At 46.1% G+C, this 24,815-nt stretch overlaps 1 protein-coding gene across 6 annotated transcripts in view; it reads right to left on the bottom strand.

Moving 5' to 3' along the window:
* Positions 1 to 5,922: 5,922 nt before the first annotated feature.
* zmym2 (zinc finger, MYM-type 2) overlaps positions 5,923 to 24,815 on the bottom strand; it is a 31,038-nt gene continuing 12,145 nt past the window's right edge. For 5 of the 6 annotated variants that reach the window (XM_069178820.1, XM_069178825.1, XM_069178822.1 and 2 more), the window contains exons 4-23: positions 23,607 to 23,769; positions 23,075 to 23,287; positions 22,010 to 22,166; positions 21,009 to 21,124; positions 20,371 to 20,490; positions 18,859 to 19,009; positions 18,171 to 18,343; positions 17,669 to 17,834; positions 16,314 to 16,348; positions 15,661 to 15,805; positions 15,460 to 15,575; positions 14,633 to 14,795; positions 14,229 to 14,336; positions 13,330 to 13,430; positions 12,728 to 12,893; positions 12,260 to 12,411; positions 9,903 to 10,017; positions 8,616 to 8,858; positions 7,645 to 7,789; positions 5,923 to 6,468 (exon numbers count right to left, since the gene is read on the bottom strand). In XM_069178820.1, coding sequence (XP_069034921.1) covers positions 6,273 to 6,468; positions 7,645 to 7,789; positions 8,616 to 8,858; positions 9,903 to 10,017; positions 12,260 to 12,411; positions 12,728 to 12,893; positions 13,330 to 13,430; positions 14,229 to 14,336; positions 14,633 to 14,795; positions 15,460 to 15,575; positions 15,661 to 15,805; positions 16,314 to 16,348; positions 17,669 to 17,834; positions 18,171 to 18,343; positions 18,859 to 19,009; positions 20,371 to 20,490; positions 21,009 to 21,124; positions 22,010 to 22,166; positions 23,075 to 23,287; positions 23,607 to 23,769 — 2,944 coding nt within the window. In that variant the 3' untranslated portion in view covers positions 5,923 to 6,272. The remainder of the gene's footprint in view (positions 6,469 to 7,644; positions 7,790 to 8,615; positions 8,859 to 9,902; positions 10,018 to 12,259; positions 12,412 to 12,727; positions 12,894 to 13,329; positions 13,431 to 14,228; positions 14,337 to 14,632; positions 14,796 to 15,459; positions 15,576 to 15,660; positions 15,806 to 16,313; positions 16,349 to 17,668; positions 17,835 to 18,170; positions 18,344 to 18,858; positions 19,010 to 20,370; positions 20,491 to 21,008; positions 21,125 to 22,009; positions 22,167 to 23,074; positions 23,288 to 23,606; positions 23,770 to 24,815) is intronic. The other variant, XM_069178821.1, reaches the window with a different exon arrangement.

The following is a 24,815-nucleotide window of genomic DNA, read 5'->3' as shown; positions in this document are numbered from 1 at the left end:
GAGTCTCCCATCCAGGTACGGACCAGGCTTATACTTCTGGGATAAACTCCGGGTCGGAAACTCCATGTTAAGATTTATGAGCCCTCCTGTAGTAATAGTTTTGTGTGGCACTTGGCCAGCGCTGTTCCCCAAACTGGAAGGGCTGGTGGGAATCACTGGTGCTCCCCATCGTGGTCTTTCGATAGTTTCGAGGATCTCAATGGTGAGTCCAGGGCCCAACATCTCTGGGCAGTGGAGTAGTGTCCTTGGATCCAGGGGAACATCAGGAACTAAGATGACCAAATGACAGTGAGAGCAGAACAGGAAAGGACCTGAGCAGCTTACACATTTCTTTATGCTCGCTATCAAACGTTTCTGAAGCACAGCTGTCAATCAGCAGTTTTAATGACAGTGACCACAGTCCCAGGTTTAATTTGAAGCACAGGTGTGTGTGTGTGATACAGCTACCTGCTTTTCAACAGAGGCCTTGGAAATACACTGTCCTCTTATTTTAAAGTGAGGGTGTTTTAATACCCTGGAGCAATGGAACATTAAAAACTCATCTGCACTATTACTACTCTATGATTATATAGTGTATCTCTTAATAGGAATATCTGTAGCCATTAATTAAAATGGCAGAACGTGGATCAGTACGTCATTAAAAGGAGACAAGCGTGCCAGGAAGGTAGTGCATCTTAAAAGACCAGTGCAATTTGAAGAAAAAAGGGACAAACTGTGTATCCTACACAGATCGTGATACAGATATTCTCAGCGCGTTTTATCCTGCAGTATATTCCTTGAGGATTTGTTTTCTTTAAAGACGTATGTTGGAATCTGGGAAAATAGGCGGCATTTTAAAAGTAGATTTGCAAAAGGACTGGATGTGCGGCCGTGAAAGCAGGCAAGCGACACCCACTGTCTCCCCGTCTTCCGCCTGGGACGTCCCTCTCCGGGATAGGTCGTCCTGAATTCACTTTAATCCTCCCCCAACACCTCTCCGGCAAGAGGGGTTTTTCAAACCAGGTTCCCAAAGTCAAAGAGCACTGTGATAAGGAGGCGTGACCACCGGTCTTGTCAGAACTGTCGTATCGGCTTTGAGGAGCGACGCGGATTTCTAAAAACTCTGGGACAGGAGGCTGTTTCAGACGCAGGAAGTGCGCAGCGAAATGTGTAAAGGTTTATGAATCCATCTCGTAACAGAAGAACGAAAAAATCCGTAAAATACCAGTAATTTTGTTCTTTTATTCTTCTCTTTTTTTCGGTCCCCAGCCACAATGCATGCATTGAAAGACCAACACTCCCCCCCACCACCACCACCAAAAAAAAGTGCAGGTGTCATCCATTCCTCTGCTCCCGCAGCTGGACACTTTGTTGTTTTATAATTAAATGGCGACATTAGTTCATATCATGTGATCGAAAAGGATTCATCACACATTAGAGGGCCTAATCACTGCCCATAGTCTCACTTTCACGTTTTTCACTGGCATATCCTACTTGACCCTGCTTAGCACAGCACTTTCATTATGCTGGCTGAAAAAGCAAGGGATTGAACAGAAACAAAAACCCCAGGGGCGAAAGCTGTTTTCACGCTCACAGCTGTGTGTCCCGGGCTGTTATAGCTTTAGATGAATGGCACAGGTTTTGGAGTCTGGCCAACCCTATCAGGAAAAAAAAAAGGCCTTTTAAAAAAAAAAGTTGTTTTACACCTGCATCAACAGCCACAAAATAGTAATTTTGAAAGAAATGTATATTATTTCCGTTCGATTCTTGGGTGGCGTTTTTTTTGGGGGGGTTTTAATGTATAAACCCAGGAAAAGACTCGTTCTTTAAAAAAAAAAGTCTAAATCCAAATTAATCATTTGGATGGTTCCAAAACGGTTTCATTATCCTGAAAGTTCTGACTTTTGAAAGTTTTGAAACCACTTGGAAATGAGGTGATAAAGCCCGTACAGCTTTCTAGATACTAGCCATCTCGTCAGGGATGATGGTCATCAGGCCCTGAAACTTCAGGGTGAAGAGAAGATGCAGAACCTGTCTAGTTACACCCCAGAGCTCCAGCATTGACAGTCCCAGGGGGAAGCCCTCTACTTGGACAATACACCCTTTCTTTGCTGCCAGAGGACTTTGCTGTGTACAGAGAAAGGCATTTTTGTTGTTCTGAAGGCCTCCTTATACTCAGGAGTCTGGAAGCCTGTTTCCTGGAACAAGCAACATCATTTCTAAAAGGACGACACACTTTACCTTCCTCGTGTTCACGTTTGCTGGACATGCTCTGGAACACGAGTGGTTTCTGTGTGGCTTGTGTGACCTCTGTGCATCTCTGACCGAGGTCCCGCCGAGCCCAGATCTTTCAGGCTGTGCGTGTGTTGAACAGTGGCTGAAGATCATTGATTCAATTAAACAGTTGGGAAATGGGCAGGGAGGACAACTAGGAGACAATGCTGCTCTGTGGGACGAGCATCAGACACTCCTAACGCCTGCAGCTTTACTCAGGTCAATTTACTCAGGTCAAACATTTTAGGTTGGCAAACAGCAGGTCTAGATGTTAAACAGCTCTTCATTCTGATGTAAAAAGGTTGGCGATTGTATGCATTGAAAATGGGATTTCTTTTACATACTAGATGGGACATAGCACCAAGGTACCCCAATTGGCAGGTTGGAGGTTACTGTTTTCGTGGACTTTGAGATGCCCATTTTGTATACCGTATTACTCCCAGATTTTATTTTTTAAACTACAGCGGCCAGCTGTATTGCTGCACGTTCTTTATATTTCACACAATAAGCAAAAATGTGGTTACATCAACCTTTCATTGTGTGCAGAATAATGTCATTCTGTTTTTTCTGTGCTCGGCTAACTGTACACCTGATCACATGATTGTCTCAGACACCTCTCACAAAAGAATAAAAGCTTAACTTTGGTCTATGTCACCTCACTGTCAATGTGCTGTTTTTTTTTGCAGCTTGTAAAAACATAACAAAAAAGCCATCATCACTAGCTCAAAGGTTACTGTAGAATTAACCCTCAGCTCGGCAAAGGGGAGATTTGTAGATCCACCAGTTACACAAATAGCGAGTGGTATTTCCTTGGAGCAAGCTGTATAAATTAAATAGTGCCAATTGATTTATGCAACTGACTTATAATTGTTTCTGCACCTACTCATTTGCATTACAGATGTTTTAGGGTGGTTTTAATTTCTGCATTAAAAACACCCTGGTTCAAGGGCAAATAACATGACCAATTCCTGATGACCAGACACAGGTGGGGATGACAATGCACCGGAGTCTCCCAGCGAGCATTTTTTCCCTCCTCCATAAGCAGGGGTTCGATCTGATGACCAGATCTGAAACTAAGATGTTGGTAGAGTTAATATCAATTATAAATCCCTATTTACTCTATAGGAAATCTGAAAAACTGAAATCGCTTGGCCTGTGTTTAACGACGTTGGCCGGAACTGGATTGCAGAAGCACAGCAGTGACTGGGACTGGTCCGGGGTCTCGAGTCTCAGCTCCACAGTGCCCCCTGTGTCCCGGCCAGGCGTGCGCAGGCTCACGACGCTGTGGGAGGGATATGCCCCTCTGCAGCCCAGTTGTGTTGAAAGTTGAGTGGCTCAGACATGGGAAGATGAAGAGGGGTGGAAAGTGTTCATGCAGGGATAGACTTAAGGGAAAACTCTGAAGGTTTTGCAAAACAAACGTATGATGGACAGACACCAGGCCTCATGCAACATGTCAGGGAAGGAATTCAACTGCATTTTTTAAAAACTGAAGAGTGGCTTAAGATTACCTTTGCATAACTTGTAGTCTGCTCATGTTGCACCCTTTACAACGTTGGAACATACCTGCACTGCATTCTCATGCTACACAGGGAAACAAAGATGGGCACAGATATCAAGAATCAGCCTTGCCACCAATCAATCAATGCCAGCAGCCATAGCACCCTGCAACTCACAACTGGCAGCCCAATGAAGCTCAGCAGGTGTGAGCCTGGTCAGTACCAGGATGGGAGACCTCCTGGAAAAAACTATGGTTGCTGCTTAGAGGTGTTAGTGGGGCCAGCAGGGGGCGCGCACTCTGCAGTCCACCTGTCTCCTAATGCCCCAGTATAATGACAGGGACACTATACTGTAAAGAGGCGCCGTCCTTCAGATGAGCCGTAAAACCGAGGTCCTGACTCTCTGTGGTCATTAAAAATCCCAGGATGTTTCTCGAAAAGAGTAGGGGTGTAACCCCGGTGTCCTGGCAAAATTTCCCATTGGCCCTTACCAGTCATGGCCTCCCAATAACCCCCATCTATGAACTGACTTCATTACTCTGCTCTCCTCCCCACTGATAGCTGATGTGTGGTGAGTGTTCTGGCGCACTATGGCTGCCGTCGCATCATCCAGGTGGGGCTGCACATTGGTGGGGGTGGAGGGGATCCCCATTACCTGTAAAGCGCTTTGAGTGGAGTGTCCAGAAAAGCGCTATATAAGTGTATGCAATTATTATTAATAATCTTTACTTCAGCGCACAATAAAAGAAACAAAAACATGGTACACATAGATGGCTGACACACCTCCAGTATATGCAGTTTTATCCTGAAACAGATGGCCTAAAACAAAAGTTTCACAGCTAACAAAAATCGCTTAAAAACACTGCAACCGGAATTTACCGGGTTTAGGAAAAAGCAAACCGCATAGTGGGGTAAACAAACATCGCATCTCTTCTGCTTCGCCCTTTCAGCTCCTCGGGGCTCGTACGGGTCTCGCCGGACGGGCCCGGGTCCGTCCCTCTCTCCCTCGCCGTCAGCTGCAGGGATCCCTGACCGACAGACCCGGCGGGTCACCTGGCCGCCCGGCGCGCCGAACGACGCGTCTCCACCTCCAGGCGCAGAAGGTAGCAAAAGATTCCGCCCACAAGAGCAGCGCTATTCCGCACGGCCCGGGGGAACGGGCCCTACCCGGCCGCTCAGCCCGGAAAGACGAGCGCCACTGCGGCTGGTCTGGAACGGGGGTGTCTCCCACGTGGCGGAGGGAAAAACGGAACACAGAAACCGCACTAAAAAATAAAGGGTGACAGAACAGACACCCAGCACCACACCGTGACCCTTCCTGTGATAAACTAGCGCAAAGGAGCACCAGCCGACCGAGGTACAGGAACATAAGGCTTCCTCATAACTTCAGGAAAAAAAATGTAGGTTACAACAGGATACATTTAGGTAAAAGTATTTGTCAAAAAAACACTAAATATCGGTGAAGCCATGTGAAATAAATACAAAGTCAGGATGGCAAAACAAAAACTATGTATTATATACACAGCTCCATCACAGGGATGCACAAGTCATACATGCACTGCAACGTCTGTAAAAAAAAAAACCCACAAATGTAAATCTCAAAAGAAAAAAATAATTCATTGATCCACATGCATTTTGAAGTTTTCATAGAAATAAAAACGAGCTTATTGACTGACTTTGAGTTCAATGCACGGTTCTTTCACGTTACTACCGAGACCGAAGGCAGCAAGAGGCGATGAACTGCACCTCCAAATGTGAATTAAGACGCCAAACTGAGGAGCTACCGCCACATGCAAACAGTGACATGGGGAGATCAGGAGGTTGACCGACATGTCAATGTAAAAAAAAAACTTAAATGACACTAAAAACTTAAATATAGCACTTAAAAATAAAACAGGAAAAGACAAATCTCATACATATAATGATGACAGCACACAAACAACTGACCCCCATAGGTTCTGTATCTTGGTACACATTCACATTATGAAGCAGCTACAATCTCATGACAGTTTCCGATACTCACCAGAACTGCTTAACAAAGAACTCTTTTATCCCCCAGACGTCTTTAATACTGCTAGAGTAAAGACTATCACATTATCTCTCTAGCGGGAACTGTCCAGGAAAACAAAAGCCCTGTTTTTCAGAGAGAAAGAGGGAGAGACTTTTACGCTGTAGTTGCAGCCATATTTAATGCTTTTAGTCGGGAGGGGAGTGGAGGCAGAAAGAAGCTACACATGGCACATTCTCATCCAGTAAATGTAAAAAGTTACAAATAAACCTAATTAATAAATACAGTTTTTAAAAGGCTTCAGTAAGGAGAATTAAGTATGCTAAAATCATTACGGATAACACAAAGTTCTCCCTTGCTTTAAAAAAATATTTACAGATCTTTACCCAATCTGGGCATAATGCTACATGTGAATGGAGCTGAGATATTGTATAGAATTTCCCTAAGAAAGTAAAGCAGCACGTCTTTCCAATGCTGTCGATTCTGGCTTGAGTCACAAGAGTCCTGGGCTTTTAATCGCTGTCGTCCTCCGGTTCCGACGCGTCTTCCTCGTTGTAAATCTCCTTGATGAGCAGAATACGGGCGAGAATGTTCTCCAAGGTGCTTCTTTCCAAAGGTGTAGTGCTGTACCACAACGGGCTCTCCGGACAACTGGAACTTTCGGGTTTCATATAAAACGTGTCTGTTCTCTGTTTAAGACTTCCTGGACTGGAGAAAGAAGAAAAAAAAAGCCGTAGCATATTAATTCATCTTAAAGTAAAATACCTTCGCTATGCAGTTACGGCCCTACTTCCATAGTATTGTAGAAGTGTCATGGTGTGAAAAACACCAAACCAGAACCTCTTAAGAAATCTTTAAAACTTGATGTTACCTTTAGCATTATTTTCCATCTTTTGCAAACACACTGTATATGTTATCCTCTTAAAAATACAAAGTTAAGAGAATAAAAATCAAACAACAGTATCATTCTCTATGATATTCACAGTCCATGTAAGTTTCATTAGCTTTCAGTTCTCCAAATCTAAAAGACTCTTTTAACATTTCTTCCTTATTGTCCAACACAAAAAGGAAGAGACCACTTTCTTTCCAGTTTCTAAACGAAACAACAAGTTGCCACATAAAAGAAAAAATATTGGGCTTCAAAACCACCATTATTCACAAGTCTAAATCTACAAGGCGGCCTGTACATTGTTGGGATCTAGACTTGGGTTTTTCCCAGTTCTGTCGGAGCACCGAGCAGTTAAATGGATCCCAAGAGGCACCAGGAGTAAAGACACAATATTAGGCCACTTGGGTCAGGTCACCTCACTATTGACGATGACGGCACACTGCCCGAGTTGTCATCAGCTGGCCAGGTCTGTCCTGGAAAACCAGCAAACCCTGTGACTTTCCAGACACCTGGGTACTTGTGGCACGCAAATTCCCACAGGCCCCTGCAGCTGGGGCAGCACGTTAACTGGCAACAGTGTTTTCTCGGTGCTTGTTTATCCCTTTGACAGCAGAAGCAGGAAGAAGCCGGGACTGATCAGCAGCTGACTAGCTGAGAGTGCAGCCAGCTGGTCCACTCCTGCCCATGGGGGGGCGCTACAGTGACCTCCGGCTTTTGCGCCAGCCCTGTCTGTAGTTGCAGACCAAACCCATTTCAATTTTCTACTTCTGGCCCATTTAAAAAAAAACAAAATCGCCTTCAGCTCTCAAAAAAGACGGGCCGGGATGCAGAACTGGGCGTCGCCCCGTCCCGCCTGGCGAGTCTCGGCCCCGTCGTCCTTGTTGGTGACCCACACTGCCGGGGGACGACAGCGGCTCACATGGGAAGAGCCTTCCAGACAGACAGGCGGGAGAAACGGCAGCGGTGGGCTGTTTGTGGGAATGTGAGCGACTCACCATTTCGAGAGGTAGAGCTCGTACAGCTGGCGGCGCTCGTGCGCTCTGACCGGGCAGCGCGACCCGCGGCCCGAGCCCTCTCCCGGGTCGCAGTCCGGGTCCCCGGCCTCCTCCCTGCGCTTCCTCTTCCGAGACGCCCCCTTTTCTGCTCCCGCGGCCGGGGGAAAGGAGAAGACAGGGTCAGGCGGCGGACCGGCGCTGGCTTTGCTCGCCGATGTGCGGCTCTCTCCTGCGCACTTCCTGCAACATCGGCATCCGCACGGCCACATTTCTGAGCCTCATACCGCGGTGCTCGCGGCCTACGACTGCTGGCGCCCTCAAAGGGCAGAGGCCCGGAGGTTGACCAGCGAGCAGTCTGTCATGAATCTGTACAGATTAAACAAGTCTGATGTCTGCGACACGTTACTGCCACCAGACTCTACTCGTACTCCTCCCTGCTCGAGGGCCGATACCGAGGTTGCGCCCAATCCATCAGCTGAAGGGGCTAGGGAATGGGCTGGCAAGACTTAATGAAAAGATGATCCTATCGTTTTCCTCAATGTTTGACGGGGGTGAGGATGAGGTCTGATCAACCCTTTGAAATGCTGAAAAATTTACTTTCTGGACTTTCTCCAGAAACGTCACACAAAAACCCTGAAAATGCAATAAAAATACCCGCGACTGGCATTCTCAGTGGAAACCTCACATTTGCAAACTTACATTTTCAGCCTAAGGAAATACACCACCGGTGTTAAAAAAAGAGTAGATGGACCAAATGAATTCTTTCTGGGCTTGTACTGTGAGGGTTCCCTCACCTGGTGTGCAAAAAACTCTTCTAAAGAAATCTTAAATGTCTAGGCTCAAGAGGTTTCAATATATCAAACCTTAGGTGCAGGTACACTTTTCTAGGATTACTAAAACACGCCTGGAACGCTTTTGTGCGTTTTCAGTTCTAGTGCTGCAGGTTACGACCTGTCGGTCTTCTGGATTACCTAGGTCATCTTCGAAGATGGAAGGTATGTGAACGCGGACAGCGGATTCTTTTGAGTGAGGGCTTTTCTTCCACTGTCTGTAAACGTTCACAAAGGACAGCCTCAAGTGTTGCTCCACTGTTCTTAAGCCAAAATACTTAGTGTTAAAATAGACCAGAGTGCACAGCAAAACCATGGGCGAATGGTCTCCAAACTGTTTACTACTCCACAAGTACTGCTCCTCAATTCTGCAGAATAAGGAACCTGCAAGATAAGAAACAACTGCTTAGGACGTTCAGTATGGGACAGGTTTGGGGAAGGGGGGTGGGTGGGGGGGGTACTCTCGCCAGCTTCATCAGGAATAATCTTGCACTTCACCTGACAAAACTGCCCTCCACCACAAAGATCTCCAAGAAACTCATAGATGCCGTCAGACCTGACTGATGTGACACGATCACTCAGGGGAATACAATACCATTGAATTGCTTGCATTTCTGTAAATGGGTAAACCATCAACAGTCTTGTTTTCAATTGTTACCAGGGTACAAAATGTGAAACGTTTGATATAAAAATGACTAAATTGTTCAGGAATAAAAATTACTTATACGCTATATAACCATCCTTGACTTACAAATGGTTCCCATTACACATTAAAACGTTTCGATTTCCCCTGGAGGTTTACAAACATGACCAAAAGTTACATTTTACCTTAACAGAGCACTGAATTGTCAAAGCAAGAACATGACCGCTAGTTTTTAATACAGTTAACAAGCTGAATAAGATGTAAAGATTCTAAGAATCGCTGGTGCACTGAGGAACTACTGTGATGCAATAGAAAGATGGCGTCTTCCCTTCAGCTACAGTTGCAGTAAAAATCTCCTTGTACTTGTGAAAAACAGGTATGAAAACACACGCTTCATTCAGATACAAATCCTAAACCGGGTGTTCACAAAATCGAGGGATGGGTGTACTGGTACAGGCCGTGGTTGAGTAACAGTAGAATAAAACTGCTTAGGCTGGCAAAACACACATGTAATACTGTCGGCTTTGTCATGAGCTGCTCAAGCTTAAATCAGCATGAAGTAAAAGGTTTGTTTTTAATACAGAATGAAATCTGCAACTCCGACACAGTATGTAGAACGTAAAACAAAATATGCTGACAAGCAAAGAACAGAATGTAGGTCAAAGAGACCTTGGTGATAGAGACCTACACACGGTTATCGCAGCACTGCCTTGTGAAGAAAAATGTGAAGACAACGCTGTCAACTCGCAGCACTGGGAGGAACAAAGACACATGAAATACTTTACCATCGGGGAGAACACTTGGCTGCCAGTCTTTGAGGAGTTTGTTTAGCTCCTGTCCAAATAACTGATAGTAAGGGTCAGTGAAGATGCTGTCTGTTCTTCCATTTTCTTGCAGATGCTTGAAGGGGGAGGAAAAAAAAAGTGATCAGGCTCTTGTATTTGTCTGGAATGGCCAGAGTCAGAAACTGCATCGCTGGAGAGGCAAAACCACGAAGACGGGCCTTTACACAGAAAGAATCCTGATGGCAATTTTATCCCCAGATTAAAATCCGACAACCAGCCCCCTAAAGGCTTACACTGGTGACAGACTGCAGCGGCAGGCACATGGACACCGACGCACTCCATCTCCAGGGGCTCAGACACCATGAGCAGACGGGCTGCCCGGTCAGTCCCTGCCACACAGCACAGCCACCGAGCAGGCTGAACAATCCTGAAGCTCCTGCCTTATCTCCAGAGTGGAGCCCCTGGCAATAAGAATATACAGTAGGGATGGCTGCACAACAAGAGGAGGCAGGTCAGGGGCATCGAGCACCAAGCATGTATTTTTTCCGACCGGTCCAAGGATCTCGGCCGGCCAGTCTGTGGATGAAGCCAGGGAACCGGCTTTAACACCGGGACTCCGACTGGCCCGTGTTCGAAGAAGTGCCTCCTGTTCTCAGTTGGGAAAAGCACTTCTCCTTAGTCTCCACTTGTGATCCCCTGGGCTGGGTTTCACCATGCCCCCTGAAGACACTGGGATGGCTTTGTCAAAGCCTCTGAATAACCTGAAAGAAGCCTCCTCAGAGCCTATTCTGCTCCGGGCTAAAAACAAAAAGCTTTAGTCGGTTTAGCCTGTCAGAGCAGGACACCACTCTGAGCTCGGGAACGAGATTTGAGAAACAAGAACTAAATGAATTCAGAGGGTTTTGCTTTGAATAGTGAAAATAACAGCGTTCGGGGGACTGCACATTAAAATGAGATTAATTAAATAGAGACGCACACCGAGTACCATCAAATAATACTTCAGCAAATGTGTCCTCATATTATAAAACCGTAATCACTGCAACTCATGATGTGAACAGCATAAACTTTTAATCATTGGACACAACTCTGAAGCACAGCTTTCCACAGTGAGGAACAGATCTTGGAATACAACGAAAAGCTCTTACTTGCTATGATGGTACAAATGTAATCACAAACCTCTTGACTCTTCTATAACCAGCTAGAACACTTCTACTAACCCTTTACTAAGAATGTATTCAGAGATCACTGGTGCTTTCTGGTTTTCATCATCTTCAGAGATGCTTCTAAGAAATGGAGTATTGGCTTCCTAAAAATTCCACTTCAGCATTATCTTAGGGAAAAGCAGGCTGCTGCCAGAGTGAATTTAATAAAGTGACAGAGCCAATAAAACAATTCACTGTGCTGGAAAACACAATGTGGCTTTAGCACGTAGATAGCAGTGCCTCCTACTTGTAACAAAAGGTCTGAAGCAACAGACAAAACAAACATGATATTCAGGCGCACTTGGTGAGCCAGGAGTTCGTCACAACTGCTAATCTGTACCCGAGCACAAAGGCTTCATCAAGTGGGGAACATATTTTTCGCCCTCTGACATTTTGGATTTCAGACATGTTCTTGGAAAAATCTGATTTATGCAATAAACATGTTTCTGAGAAATGTTACAGTCGCTTAATCTTACATGCTCTTTAAATAGCTTCATTTTACTCATTATGAAGTCGATAAAAAAATTATACAAATATCGACTTCTGCAGCTAACAATACCGGCACAAACAGGTTGTGCGGAGCGGTGGCTCTGAGGCTCAGGATCTTTGCCTGTGGCTGGAAGGTTGCTGGTTCAAATCCCACGGCCGGCAGAGGAATCCTACTCCGTTGGGCCCCTGAGCGAGGCCCTTAACCCCAACTGCTCCAGGAGTGCCGTATAAATGGCCGACCCTGCGCTCTGACCCCAAGCTGTGCGTCTCATGGAAAGCAAGCTGGGGTATGCGAAAAGAAATTCCCAAAACAAGAAATTGTATATGGCTAATAGTGATCTTATAAAAAAATACCTATATGAATCCATTTCCAAATTAAACTTGAATATTCGAATCTTTCCGACCTCAAACAGTAGCCAGTAATTTTTTTCCTCAGAAAGTACTGAAAGACACATTTCAGTATTTTATACCAGCTCTCAGCGCAGATATAAAAGATCAACATTCGTAAATATTGTGCTCAAAACCTGATTTCTTCCACTGAAGTCAACATCGAGCATGGAAGACATCAAGAAACGATACGGTCAAAAAGATTATGCAGCTGGCTAAGTAACAAATGCTCGAGTGCGCTCAAGTTGTTTAAGTACAGCTTCCTCTTAAGTTACTGACCTTCTGGATGCCAAGGCAAAGATAAAAAACACTATCGGGAGCATAACTGTCTCCATTTGGTCTCCGGACCTCACTGACGAAGCGAGAGAGCCCATAGTTCAGTTCGGACGCAGCATGGGACAGGAGATTTCTTTTTAACCTCACTGGCCTCGCTGTGGGGTGGGGGGAACAAAAAAACAACCTTTGTTATGACAGGACATATTAAATTGACAACGGAGGCCGGGGAATAGATCTACGGAAACAAACACTGAGCTTTTGTCAAATTCTGCACCAGGTACTTAATAGTTCCAGGCAGGTCTTCTCCAGGAAGACCGTCTTTATCAGCGTCATCAGCGCAGGCTGAAGACACGACACTCCCTCTTCTGCAGCTCTTTATCAGCGTCATCAGCGCAGGCCCAAGACACGACGATCACTCTGCTTCAGCTCTTTATCAGCGTCATCAGCGGACGCTCAAGACACGACACTCACTCTGCTTCAGCTCTTTTGCTTTTTCATCCTCGGTGCTCTCAGCTGTAGTTGACGCCCAGCGTTTCCAGGCGTTCACCCCGTATGTGGACTTAAAGGCAAATGAGTTGTCCGGGGTATCGGGTCTGACAACGTGGGAATTATCCGAAACTAATCTTCTCTTATGTCCCTGAGAAGGAAAAAAAGTTGAAGACATTAACACCCTACAGATAGTGGATTCTCCTGCACTTAGAAACTGACGATGTCAGTCATTACCTAATCGAATCGTGTTCAGAGCACTAACTGGCAGATCTTATCGGTTTTAACTCCCGACATCCTCTCTTCCTGAACATATCCTGGAAACTCTGCAAATGTACCTTCACTCAAAATACAAATCTGCTGTCGTCTAAAACGTCTTTATTCAGCACAAGCCATGACCATGAAGTACGCAACAGGTCGGAAGAACTCCTCAAATTAGAGTTACAGTTCAGGAAACCCCCTCCGGCTTTTAAAGCTCTTCCAAAGGAGCCACCCCCAGTCCCGTCTCTCTAAGAAAACAGCCACCCAGGTCCGACTCCCTTCGGCGCCTCACTGCTTCCCAGTCTCCCTCAGAGCGACAGCCATACCTTCTTCTTAACCTGAGGCTGAGGCTTCTCTTCGCTTTCCTCCCCCAGCACGAGAGGCAACATAAAAGCGCTGTCCAGCTCTTCCACAACCGGGTCAGGAGCTGCACAGAGTGGAGGACAAGGCTTAGAAACCTGCCGTGGCAGAACTGCCGATGTGACCTCCTGCCTGGGCTCCCGGGAGGAAAGAAGACGAGCTCAGGCGAGCCACAGGCACTGCTGCAGCCTGAGTGAAGCCGGAGATGCTTCAGGTGCCTGCTGATAAAAGGAACAGCCCCTTGCCGGCAAGGTCCCACATGTCTTGGAGAGCCACGTCCGCACGTTTGTCTTGGTCTTCGTCTTGCCAGCTCCCCATTTCAGCAGCAGCCTTTGCCAAAACCGGTCCTGAATGCAGTGGAAGTGGCGCAACACTGCAGTGTTCCGAATCTCCATCTATCCACCCATTCTGTGGGCCATCGATCCAATTCAGGGTTGCAAGGGGAGCCGAAGCCTATCCCAGCAAGCAATGGGCACAAGGCCGGGTACACCCTGCCCTGGATGGGCGCACACACTCACACCAGGGCCAGTTTTCCACCTGCCAGCGTGTCGCTAGACCGTGGGAGGAAACTGGAGCACCTGGAGGAAACCCACACGAACACGGGGAGAAGAGAGCATGCAGAGAGCAGCCCAAGAATCGAACCCAGGGCAACAGCATTGTGCCACCATGCCATCCACTTTAACAGCTGTAACAACCAGATTAGACAAAACTGTAAATATTACTGAAAAATAAAACCTTAGGCACTCACTAGGACGTTCTCTCCTACAAAGGGTTCAGCTGACGTTATGCTGCTTATGTCTTGCAGCTTTCGAGCACACAAGTGGTTTAGGACTGTGCAAAGCAAAACCACTCCAGTACAACATACCTCTAGGAAAATCATTTTCCAGATCCAGGTCTGGTTCGTAAGAATCATCCGGCTCCTCCTTCTCATCAGAACTGCCCCCTTCACTCATCTCATTCTCACTTTTCACAGCTTGAAATAAATACACAGGAAGGAAGAAAAGAACATTCACCCATTCAACTTTTAATAAAACTCAACTGCAAGGTACATCCTCAGCCTCGCGTACTCAAACTGACTTAATGTGCTCTACAGCGTGGAAATGTTGAGTATGTTTTCACAAGTGACCCGATGGCGATATATCATTTCCAATGCACTGCAAAAATCCCATTTAACAAAAAATTAGCCCAGAACACATATCCCCAAGGCTCTGAATTTCTAAACCGGTGATATATTAAACCCTTTGATCTTAGTCCCGAGGGAAGAGATACCTGTACAGCCCGGTTTCTCATCTTCTTCAGCGATCATTTCGGCCATGGTTAAGATGTCGGCCTCTCTGGGATCGGGGGGAATTTTGGCCTTGAGCTCGTCGATTGTCTGTACAATCTTCTCTGCGCTGTCCAGGGTAGTAGGCAGGAAGATTGGCACTGGGATCTGGGAGCGAAAAACACAGCGATAAAGGTCCTGCCCATCTTCTCTTAAAACCACGAGCATCCCAAAACGTGCAGCAAACAGCAAATCAGCACGGAAAGGGAAAGAAGACACATTCAATCCGTTTCATATCCACGATCAGGAACACGTACGGTTCAGACAGAACCACATGTTGCACACGGTCTGTAAACCCAAGAAACTGCTCCAATATGGCGTGGTGAGCGAATAAAGTCACAAAGGGCCCAAAAAAACAGTTCTGAGAAGTTAAAAAAAAATTAATAGCACGCCTGTATTGGGTTTGTGGCCCACCGAGACCTGACTGTGTCCTGTGAAAGAGGATGAAACAGTCTTTTGTCCAGAACGTCGGTTATTCGTTGTGTTTTTGTCTCAGTATATTTCTAGATATAACCTCCCACCTACGCCGGCATAGTGTAAATAGCTCATCAGATAAAGAACACAACCGAAAAAACGAAAGATGAAAGCGGTAAATTATCCGGCTTTGGATATGCCGGACGTGCAAATCTTTTCATCGTTCAATCATTCTCTTTTTTCCGTTTTCGAAATAAAAAGAATTGCACTGCGGCCTCGGTCAATTTCAGCACAGCCCACGGGAACGGCGCAGAGCCCCCCGCGGGGCTCCGGGTGAGAGGACAGACCCCGCGCTTACTGGAACAGGAAGGGTGACGGGGGTGGGCGTGGCCTGGCTGTACATGTTCATGGGCACTGGAATGTACACGGGCACGGGCACCGGCACCGGAACATATTCCGTCTTCACCACCTCCTCTGCAAGAGAGCAAAAGCACCTTGAAGACGCCGCGCCCCCCGGCGCCCCTCCGGCAGCGGCGGGCCGAGCGGCGAGCTCGAGTACCTGTCTGACAGGACTTGGTCTGCATGTGCGGCTTACAGTAGGTGGCTTTCGTCATTGTCAGGGGCTTGCACAGCACGGCTTTGTTCTTCATCTCCCTCACCACAGAACTGGAGTAAGACGACACCGATGAAACCTGATTCGACACCTCAAGGAAAAATACATTTAGCAATTGAGAAGGGGATTCACTTTGCGGCCAGAATGAGGAACAAAGAGCAGCACTGGAAAAATCAGGGGCTCTGCGTTTACGGACTCTCTACTGTCAGGCCTACAGAGTGAACCAGCAGAACCGTTTACCTACTGTAAAAAGGAAAGACCTGAGCGGATTAGCCCATTAACTGGCAGAAAACTGCCTGACAAAAGACAACATCAAGCGCAGAGCGAGACCTCGTACATGAGGCTGCTCAGCGCTGGAGAGGACAGCGCAATGTCTAGAGGCAAGCTGCTCCTTCCTTGTTGAATGTCAAAGCCTTTCAGTGGCACCAAGTACAAGGGTCCCTTGAGTAAGGAACACTTGTCTACACTGTGCCTGTAGTTTGCCATTAGTATGTCATTGTTACTGTTGGAAATGATGAACATGGGTTCGTCGCCTATAAAGGACAACACAAATCCTACACAAAACCTTTGTTAAAGCTTCAAAGCAAAGGGTCACTTACTGCAGTTTTGCTTGCTTGTGTCTGAGTGCCTTGGCCTGCCAAAAAAAAAGCCTTTGAAAAAAAATTCTCCATTCATCTTTGTCTTCTACAAGAGAAATTATTCATACATTTAACGACACACACAATTTTCACAAGCTATGGTGCTTTTCCGATTCTCTAACCACAGTATAATTGCATCTACAAATGCAGAAGGCAGTTTTTATTCTCACATGAGTGGACAGATTTAAGAAAGCCCTGAAAACCAGGGGAGAAGTAAATGTCCCGGACTCCCGTCTGGAGGGAGTATCTGCAGCAGCGCTATCTGCTGTGCCCTCCTTTACTCGTACAAATATATCAGGGTCCTTCCCAATGTTTAATGCCTTTAAACTCACAATGTGCTACATTAATCAAATTAAGCTGAATGCATAAGCAGAAACCAAGGTTACAAAAGAATAGGAGTGACCATCATTTTGTATGAGGTGGAGACAAAGTCTAATCTTGATGCCACTATAAAAAGCAACCGCAACAATGAAGAATATCAGAAGGTTGCCCTCTTCTCCAAATCAAAACGCTTTTCTTCTTTGCCGTGTCACTACGACAAGACCGCCGGGGCCAGCCGGACTCTGGGATACACTTCACCGGCTTGTGGGGAAACACCCGGGGGGGTTTTGCAAAGACAGATCCCCTCGCCTCTCTTTTGCGGAAACGCTATAAAAATGATCAGGCCTCACAATAAAAGCAAACGCCACCAAAAACATCAAGTACATCCTGGGCCATCCTTGTCTTATCTGGATGACAACTTCCAGCTCCAAAAAACATCTAGAAGCAGAACGCTCCCCTCCCAAGGTGCCTTAACCAGTTTCACCTGACTCTTGGTCCACTCTACCTTACAGCAGGTGAAACTACGGGACATCGTGACGGGTGGGATTCAACACTGTCCAAAAATCCCCCCAAGAGCATTTGGGAGGCTTTGCAGGGCACTCTTCGCCACCCCAATAGTGCCCCCTTCTGGTATGAGTGTGAACTGTCTCCTCTATAGCCCACAGTTAAACTATGAGCTTGTCATATTTCGATATGCGACTGAACCCACTGTGCTGAGCTCTACATGCGAGCGCTTTCCTGTTGTTTGTTTTCTTTCCCGTCCTTTTCTTCACTCTTGAGAGTTGCTTTTAAAGCGGCTTTGTTAGAGCCTTGTTACACTGGCGCTTTTAGAACCTCAGACAAAACGATGGTGAAATTCGAACATTCCTCCAAATCCCTCCATTACATTTGATCGTGGCGGACAAAGGATGAAAGAAGAAGTTCAAAAACCTTGCAGGAACCAACACATTCTATCTTGATCCCTGTCTAGCTGCGGGAGCCTCAGGAGGGCGTACCGAAAGGCAGGTTTTCGGGCCCCTTCTGCGTGGACATGTTGGGCTCGTTCTGCTGGCAGTAGAAGCGCAGCAGGCACTGCTGGTCGCAGAAGTGCTTCATCTCCGCCCTCCACTGCACCGACTCCGTCAGGTTCCCCTGCACCTTGCAGCAGTCGCAGCGGGCAGCCTGCGGGGGGAGACAGCGGCCCGATGGGCAAAGAGCGCCTGCTTGGAGTCCCGACACGCACGTAGCCCGAGCAGCTTCCTGTTCTATCCAGTCCTACCCCTACGTGGGACAGAGGGTAAACTGTTCACAACCGCAGAAGGCTTTTCTACTCTCTTCAGCCTGGAATAACCTTTGCGTCCTATCCCTGTGCCGAGTGGAGCGTGTGCAATTCACGCGCTTCGAAGGCAAGAGCACTGCAAAAACGCGGCGTGCATGCCCAGGCAGAGGAACACGCTTGGATAAATGGGGATACAGCGGCTCGGCACCCCGCAGGGCCGCAGACACGGGTGTCCTGACCTTGTAATACCAGTCCGTAAATTTCTTGGAGCAGGCCTCGCTGCAGAAGTCTCGCACCACTCCGTCGATCTCCTTAGTCGCACCTCTTTTGCACATCTGGGAGCAGTAGTTGCAGGTTACGCATTTGAGGCCCAGACGCCTCGCGAATTCCTGTTTGAAAAGCAGCTTGCAGCCTGAAAATAAAAAAAAAAACCCGAGGTGGACATCTTTAATCATGCAAGTGGAGATCAAGAACAGTAAAAAGGGAGAGCGCATTTCGGAAAGTAAACCTGGCACAGACAGGTGAAGGGGCGCCATCTAGTGGCGGAACAGCAGTACCAGCTGACCCCTTGCTTACAGAACAGCAAGAACTTCCTGATACTGGCACTGGCCAGGCAGCCCTCCACAGCCAGTTAAAAAGCCAGTTAGTTATTTGTGAAATAAATTGCGGTGGAATCATTTTCCCTTGTCATTAGACATTTACTTTGCAAACTGCCAGCAATAAATCAGGCACAATTTTGAACAGCTGATGCATCCCGCTAAAAACATAAAAATGCAAAATCATGCTTTCAGGATAAACCATTCTTAGTTTTATGATGAAATTAAGAACCTTGTTATTCACAAAGATGATCTTCAGGCCTCAAATGTTCCTGCAAAGGCGAGAGAAGGAACTGTGGATCAGATGTCTGTGAGCCCATCTCCAACTCACCTTCACTGCAGAAAGGTCTCTTCACTCCTGAGAATTTTACCGTTTCATGAAGAGTCTTCTCCTCTTGGCAGTATTCACAGTACGTAACAATACAGTGCAGCTTTTTGTAGTCATCACAGCAGGTTTTGCTGCAGAACTGATAGACTTTATTCTGGGAGAATAAGGAGAAGAAATTCAGATGAAAACTTCCCATCTTAATGAAGCTTTGCGCCGCTGAGAAGTTACTTCTTACTTCAGAGACCATGACTTTTTCTCGTTAAAGGTCACCCACCACGTGTAAAACAATCACTCTCAGATTGAAGATCACTTTGATCACACTCATGGATGGTGGCCAACTGTGATGCCTAACAGCTGTCCTTGACCTAAACTGTTTCCAAGTAACTTAAAACAACATTTAACAGCCAACCAATTGAACCGGTTTCATGAAATGAGTGTGGCTTTGTATTTTTTCTACAGCTTAGCTGTAGGTTAGTGGAAGACGGACATGGAGTTTACCGTCGATAAGGCCTCATCATTAAAATTCTAAAAACGCTCAAATGGCAAATCAGACATTTCTGTCCCAGTGACTGTCGGTCATGTCTCTGATAGAGCTGGTTTTGGAAATGGAATGGAGCAGCCATCTCTCGGAGCTGTCTGTGAGGTGCAAGGGCATCGCTAAGGGCAAATCGCTCAGACCGAGGAATGCAGGAAAACTGATCTGTGCTCCGTTTTGGAAACGATCTATTTTTTCATTATTGTTCCCAGGGAATGTCTGAGTCCACAGAGTAGTAAGGGCAGGCTGTCGTGGATCTGTCATGTTTGTTTCTTGAGAGAAACCGTCTGGGCAAACTCTTGCACAGCAGGGCTTGCTGCAGTTGGACAGAGGCCAGTCGGCCCGCCTATCCAAAACCCAGGCCAAACACACGAGTGAACGCCAGGAAAACATTCACGAGGAGCCATCCCGAAAAACCTTTTGGCAGTAACACAGCAAAGCAGCAAGACCTTCTCCAGCCAGTGGCCGAGATGGGACACAAGCGCAGCTGTTTCTCCGCGAAAGCGAAAACGTTCAGATTTCTCAAGCGTAATTCACGGGCAATTTCTGGGCGGGGCCACGGCAGTCGAAAACACACTGCAACAGCACTGTCACTACAGAGAGCCCTCGGCCGTACCCAGGCAACTCTCAGGGCTCCCTGGACTGGGCCTCTTTCTCGGCTGGTCGAGGTCAAACGTACGCAGTGAGATAATCAAATAAAACCCATACGGCAGTGAAATGATAAAAATAAATAAATGCACGTCTGCTTTATTAATATTACAAAAGGTTAGCATAGACCCCATTTAACCACAGAGAGCGTCTCGATGTTGTTCATGTTCCACCGCTGTCACTGATTAAGGACTTCCTGACAGTCTTATCTGCAGTTACTAAGACAATGTGAGTCTTTCAGATTTGAGGCACAGTGGTTAAAATCATGCATATGGATTTATAAGGCAGTTTATAAAAATATAAACAGATTAAATTGGAAAAAAAAAGCTTACCTCCCATTCCAGTGTTTCTGGCTTTAAACTGAACGATCCCCTACAATAATTACATTTCAGCTGGATATTGTTTGAGGAGGGAGCTGGTTGTCCGTTTGTCGTGGTCTGAACACTCAGCGTCTGTGGAACAAAAAAGACATTTTTGAGAGCAATATCAAGCTCATTATGAACTGAAAAATATTCAGCACTGCGGTTCAGATTTTCTTTCACCATGCAAACTGATTTTGACCATCGGAAAATGAGCACTTATCAGATTTATATACTGATGAACATTTAAATTTTGATTATTAATCCTATCATGGTGATAAGCAAGTATTCAGCTAACTTTAAATCAGTTGAATTCAAGGCATGTTTTTTACATCCACAAAGACTAACACTCGGGAATGCAAATCTGCAGCTTTATATTAAGAAGGAAATGCTTATGTCTTCCACAGTCTTCGTCAAGCAAAGAATACCTGTATCGCACTTGACAGACTGCTCCGAGGTGTATCAAAGACAACTGACATTTTGCAGCAGGACTTTAGAAATGCCGTGGAACTGAAAAGGAGAACTTCGAATTGTAAAATGGAATTTAACCCGAAAAAAATCTTCGATATATTTAAGACCGTAACACTTCTGAACAAGAACATGGAAGTTACCTGAAACTTTGCCACACAGTTAGAACTACAGAAGTTGTAAAGTTTCCCATCAGGCATTGTGGCTTGAAACTGAGGTAGCGCACTCCTCTTACAGAAATGACACGAAGGTGTGGCACCTACAGAAAAGCAAGAGCGGATTCAGAGAGTCAAAACGGGACGCTTCTAAATCTGCCAACAAAGCAAAAGGGACTTTCACATCGCAAGTGGAAAAAAGAGTATGTATTTTAGAGAGGCTGAATCAATATTTATTAGCAAAAGAAGACAACTTTCCTCAAGCTTCCCCAAAAGAAGTTATGCATTGTAACGAGCAGCAAGCTAAAGCTCTGAGCAGCCTGAATCAAGAACGGACTCCAGAGGGGCAACGATCCCAACCTCTATCGGCCACAAAGCTGCCCAAAACGACGGCCTCCAATTTCACAGTCACACACTGGGATCAGACAACCTCCGACTGAAGCAGCAAAGAAGAAAATCATACTGGAGTTTCTACTGGGCACTGTCAGCCAATTTCAACATTCCCAAATCTCCTGAAACCACAATGAAAGCAATACTTCAGAATTTAGTTTTTGTCATGGCTGCAAGAGATTCTTAAGCAGCAAGACGGCGCTTTCAACATAGGAATGGCTGCCTGAACACTCACGGCGCCGATCAGCTGTTTCGCAGAACGGCGCATGCTGGCAATAGGTTTCAAAGGCTGGCTGGTGACCCAGCAGATGCTTGCTCAATCTCTCTACTGAGAATTTACCCCTCCTGTCATTTTTGTGAGCACTGTAATCAAGTATTTGAAATTATTGCCATACAAGTATAAGACTTGTCCCAGAGACAGTACAGAAAACGTAAATGAGCACACAGGTGGAATCCCACCCGAGTGCCTGATGAGTAGGCTCGTCTGCTCCCGATGGCCCACACACACAAAGACAAAACCAAACAAGAAGAAAGCAAATGGCATCACCCAAGGGACAATGACAGTTCACCCACTGTACCCCCAGGAGAGAGTTACTTACCCGTACCTGCAGGTCTGGGGTTCTTTGACTTGTGTGAGTTCATGCACGCTGTAGAGCAGTAGGGCTCCATGTTACCACTGGATCCTATGCAATGAGTAATGTCGAAAAATCTACATGGAGTTCTGCATCCTGTACAGCACGTTATTTTGCCATGTGTCTAAAATTGCACATAGGAAAATGTCAATTTTTTATTATTTCGAATAATGCAGAAAATGAGGTTGTTCACATCACACTCAGGTTAAAAGATTTCATACCGGCGATTTAATATGGCTTGATTTTTTCACGTCCTGCCTACCCAGATCCAAGTTTTGCGTTATTTATTCTTTACATTACGGTATCATAATCCAGACAGAGCTTGTGTACTGAAGAGCCCACCGTACTTGTTCTTAAAGCGGTACCACATTGAGCAGAACCAGATTTACATGATTTCATGCGTCTATCACTGCTCTGTCTTGATAGTCCATGCAATTGTGCACACGTCTGAGTTTTTAATGCAGGCAACTAAATTTTTTATGAGGCACTGCCAGGAAATGAACAGCAGAGGGAGCCACCTGCATTGAGAATTCATATCGCTCTTCATTCACTTTTCTACACAAAGAGAAAAGTAACCAAATGAAACAAAGCTTTTTTACACAATACTACTTAAAGTACATATTTACTATGAGAAGAACATATAACTTATATCACAGTGTCAAAATCTATTTTACCATTCTGTAATCCAGCCAACTGGCTGAATAATCTCTTAACATGCTGGAAACACACAGGTGGAAAAAAATTGTTACAAATTACCAAATCTGATTTTTCACAAAACTGATCTGACATTTCCTTCTGCTATTAAATGCTTAAAAATGGTAAAAACCAGATCATTTGGCAGAGCAGTGAGAGTTAAGACTGTAAGCTTCAATCAAGGCTGACTAATAATCCTAACTTTTCAAACTGTTCTGTGAGATGCAGGACAACCATACAAAATACCGCAGGACTTCATACTGTGGGATCAGATCATTCCTCCGCAACCGAATCATTTCACTTAAGACGTCTAAACAACTCAACCAAAATAAAACTCACCTGCTTGTACTCCTTGACACAGTTCTGGCAGCAGAATCTTTTCTGCTGCCCATCAATTATGAGGAAATGGTTTGCTGAAGCCTTATTGGGTAGATAATCTCCACACTGCTCACAACAGTTCATGATAAGGCCGTTCGCCATCCTGTACCGGTTAAAGCAGTGATCACTGCATATCTTGTGTGTGACATTTTTAAAGCTAACCTCGTGGCGAATCTGAAGGAGATGGGGGAAAAAAAAAAACATTGGGAATTAAAAAGAGGCACAACGGCGGTCCCTTAAAAACGTGGAATTCCGAGATTTCACCAAACGTCCACTTCGACCTTAAGAGGGGCTGCAGTGCGGACACAAATCAAGCCCCCAAAACAAATAACATTCAGCGTTTCTCTGAACGTGCGATTAACAGCACGTCATGCATTAGAAAAGAAAAAAATCATCCTATCTTTTAGGAGAACGTTTTCTGGAAATACGATATGGCAGTAACAAATACAGCTGCCGGAATGTCACATGTCAGGTTTCTCCTCGGAGAGATTACCTCAGTCAGTTTTCCACAGACCGTGCACCTGGTCTTGACGGTGCTTTTGGGAGGATTCTGCTTATTTTCATACGATGACAGACAGCCCGTGCTGCAGAACTCCTGGAAGGATTCGCTCGAGTCTACCTGCGCCACAATCGTCCCTTTCATACTGGTGATGTCTCTAAAGCAAACAGGGCAGCGTCAGGGAAGAGTGCACGCACAGAGGGGGGCTCCCGATTCGGAAAGCGACTCACCACCAAAAGGAGACTTTGAAGTGAGCGCACACTTTGGAGGAATAAAAAAAACCCACAGTCTACGATCTTGATGGCATGCCCTATTTTTGATCAGGGTGAACCAAAAACAGGACTGTCAAGTGATTAGATCTTGTCCCGATATCCAGTTTTCCCCACCTGAAACATTCTTATCGGATATCATCGGGTGAAATTCTCTGCCGTTTCTTCTTAGCAAATTTGTATTTCACATGCAATTTCAACGTTCCGATAAGACTAACAGGTAACGGGACACTAAGTTGAGGAAGCATGAGATTACTAGCTGATGAATAATTCTGCAGCTTTGTATTCTCTTTCACAGAGGGAACAAAACAGGACTCGATCAAGAGAGAAACTGCAAGAACGGCAAAACGCACATGCCAAACACAGCAGTGGCGAGCCGCCCGAGCCAGCCAGAACCCGACCCCAGAACGAGCTCTGAGCATTCTGGATCGGGGCAGCTTCAGAGAGGGGACCTCCCGTACAGCGGATTAAAAAACGGGCTCAAAAGAGAAAGGAATGGAATTCACCGAGAAATGCCAGGGAAAGAAATGAGGTCATTAAAGAGAATTTACTACAACAGCTGTGGCCCAACTCCTCTGGAAAAAAAAAAATGGCCAGGAAGTCAAATTACTTTACCGGCCCCCGAGCCACCTGGAGAAGGAAGGGCTCTTTCACGCTGGCGGGGCTGTTGCTGGGAAAACTACCGCAGGCCATCAGGCACTTCCAGAAGGGTCCTGCGGCCAGCGCGACTGTCCCAAACGGCCCATTCACACGCATGTCCGTTTCCACCCCCTCACAGAGCAAGGCGCGAGACTGGCAAGACCTACAGTACGTTACGCGCCGAGCCCAAACGCCACGGCAGCTCTCCTCCACCCCTACCAGCGAGGAGCCCAGCTGCCCCGGCATCTCAAACGCCCGCACGCTTCTATACCACCCCGAGTCAAACCCCCTTGAA

This window comes from Lepisosteus oculatus, chromosome 15 (assembly GCF_040954835.1).
Source record: "Lepisosteus oculatus isolate fLepOcu1 chromosome 15, fLepOcu1.hap2, whole genome shotgun sequence".
Lineage (NCBI taxonomy): Eukaryota > Metazoa > Chordata > Actinopteri > Semionotiformes > Lepisosteidae > Lepisosteus > Lepisosteus oculatus.
This window is presented reverse-complemented; position numbering and strand designations above follow the sequence as displayed.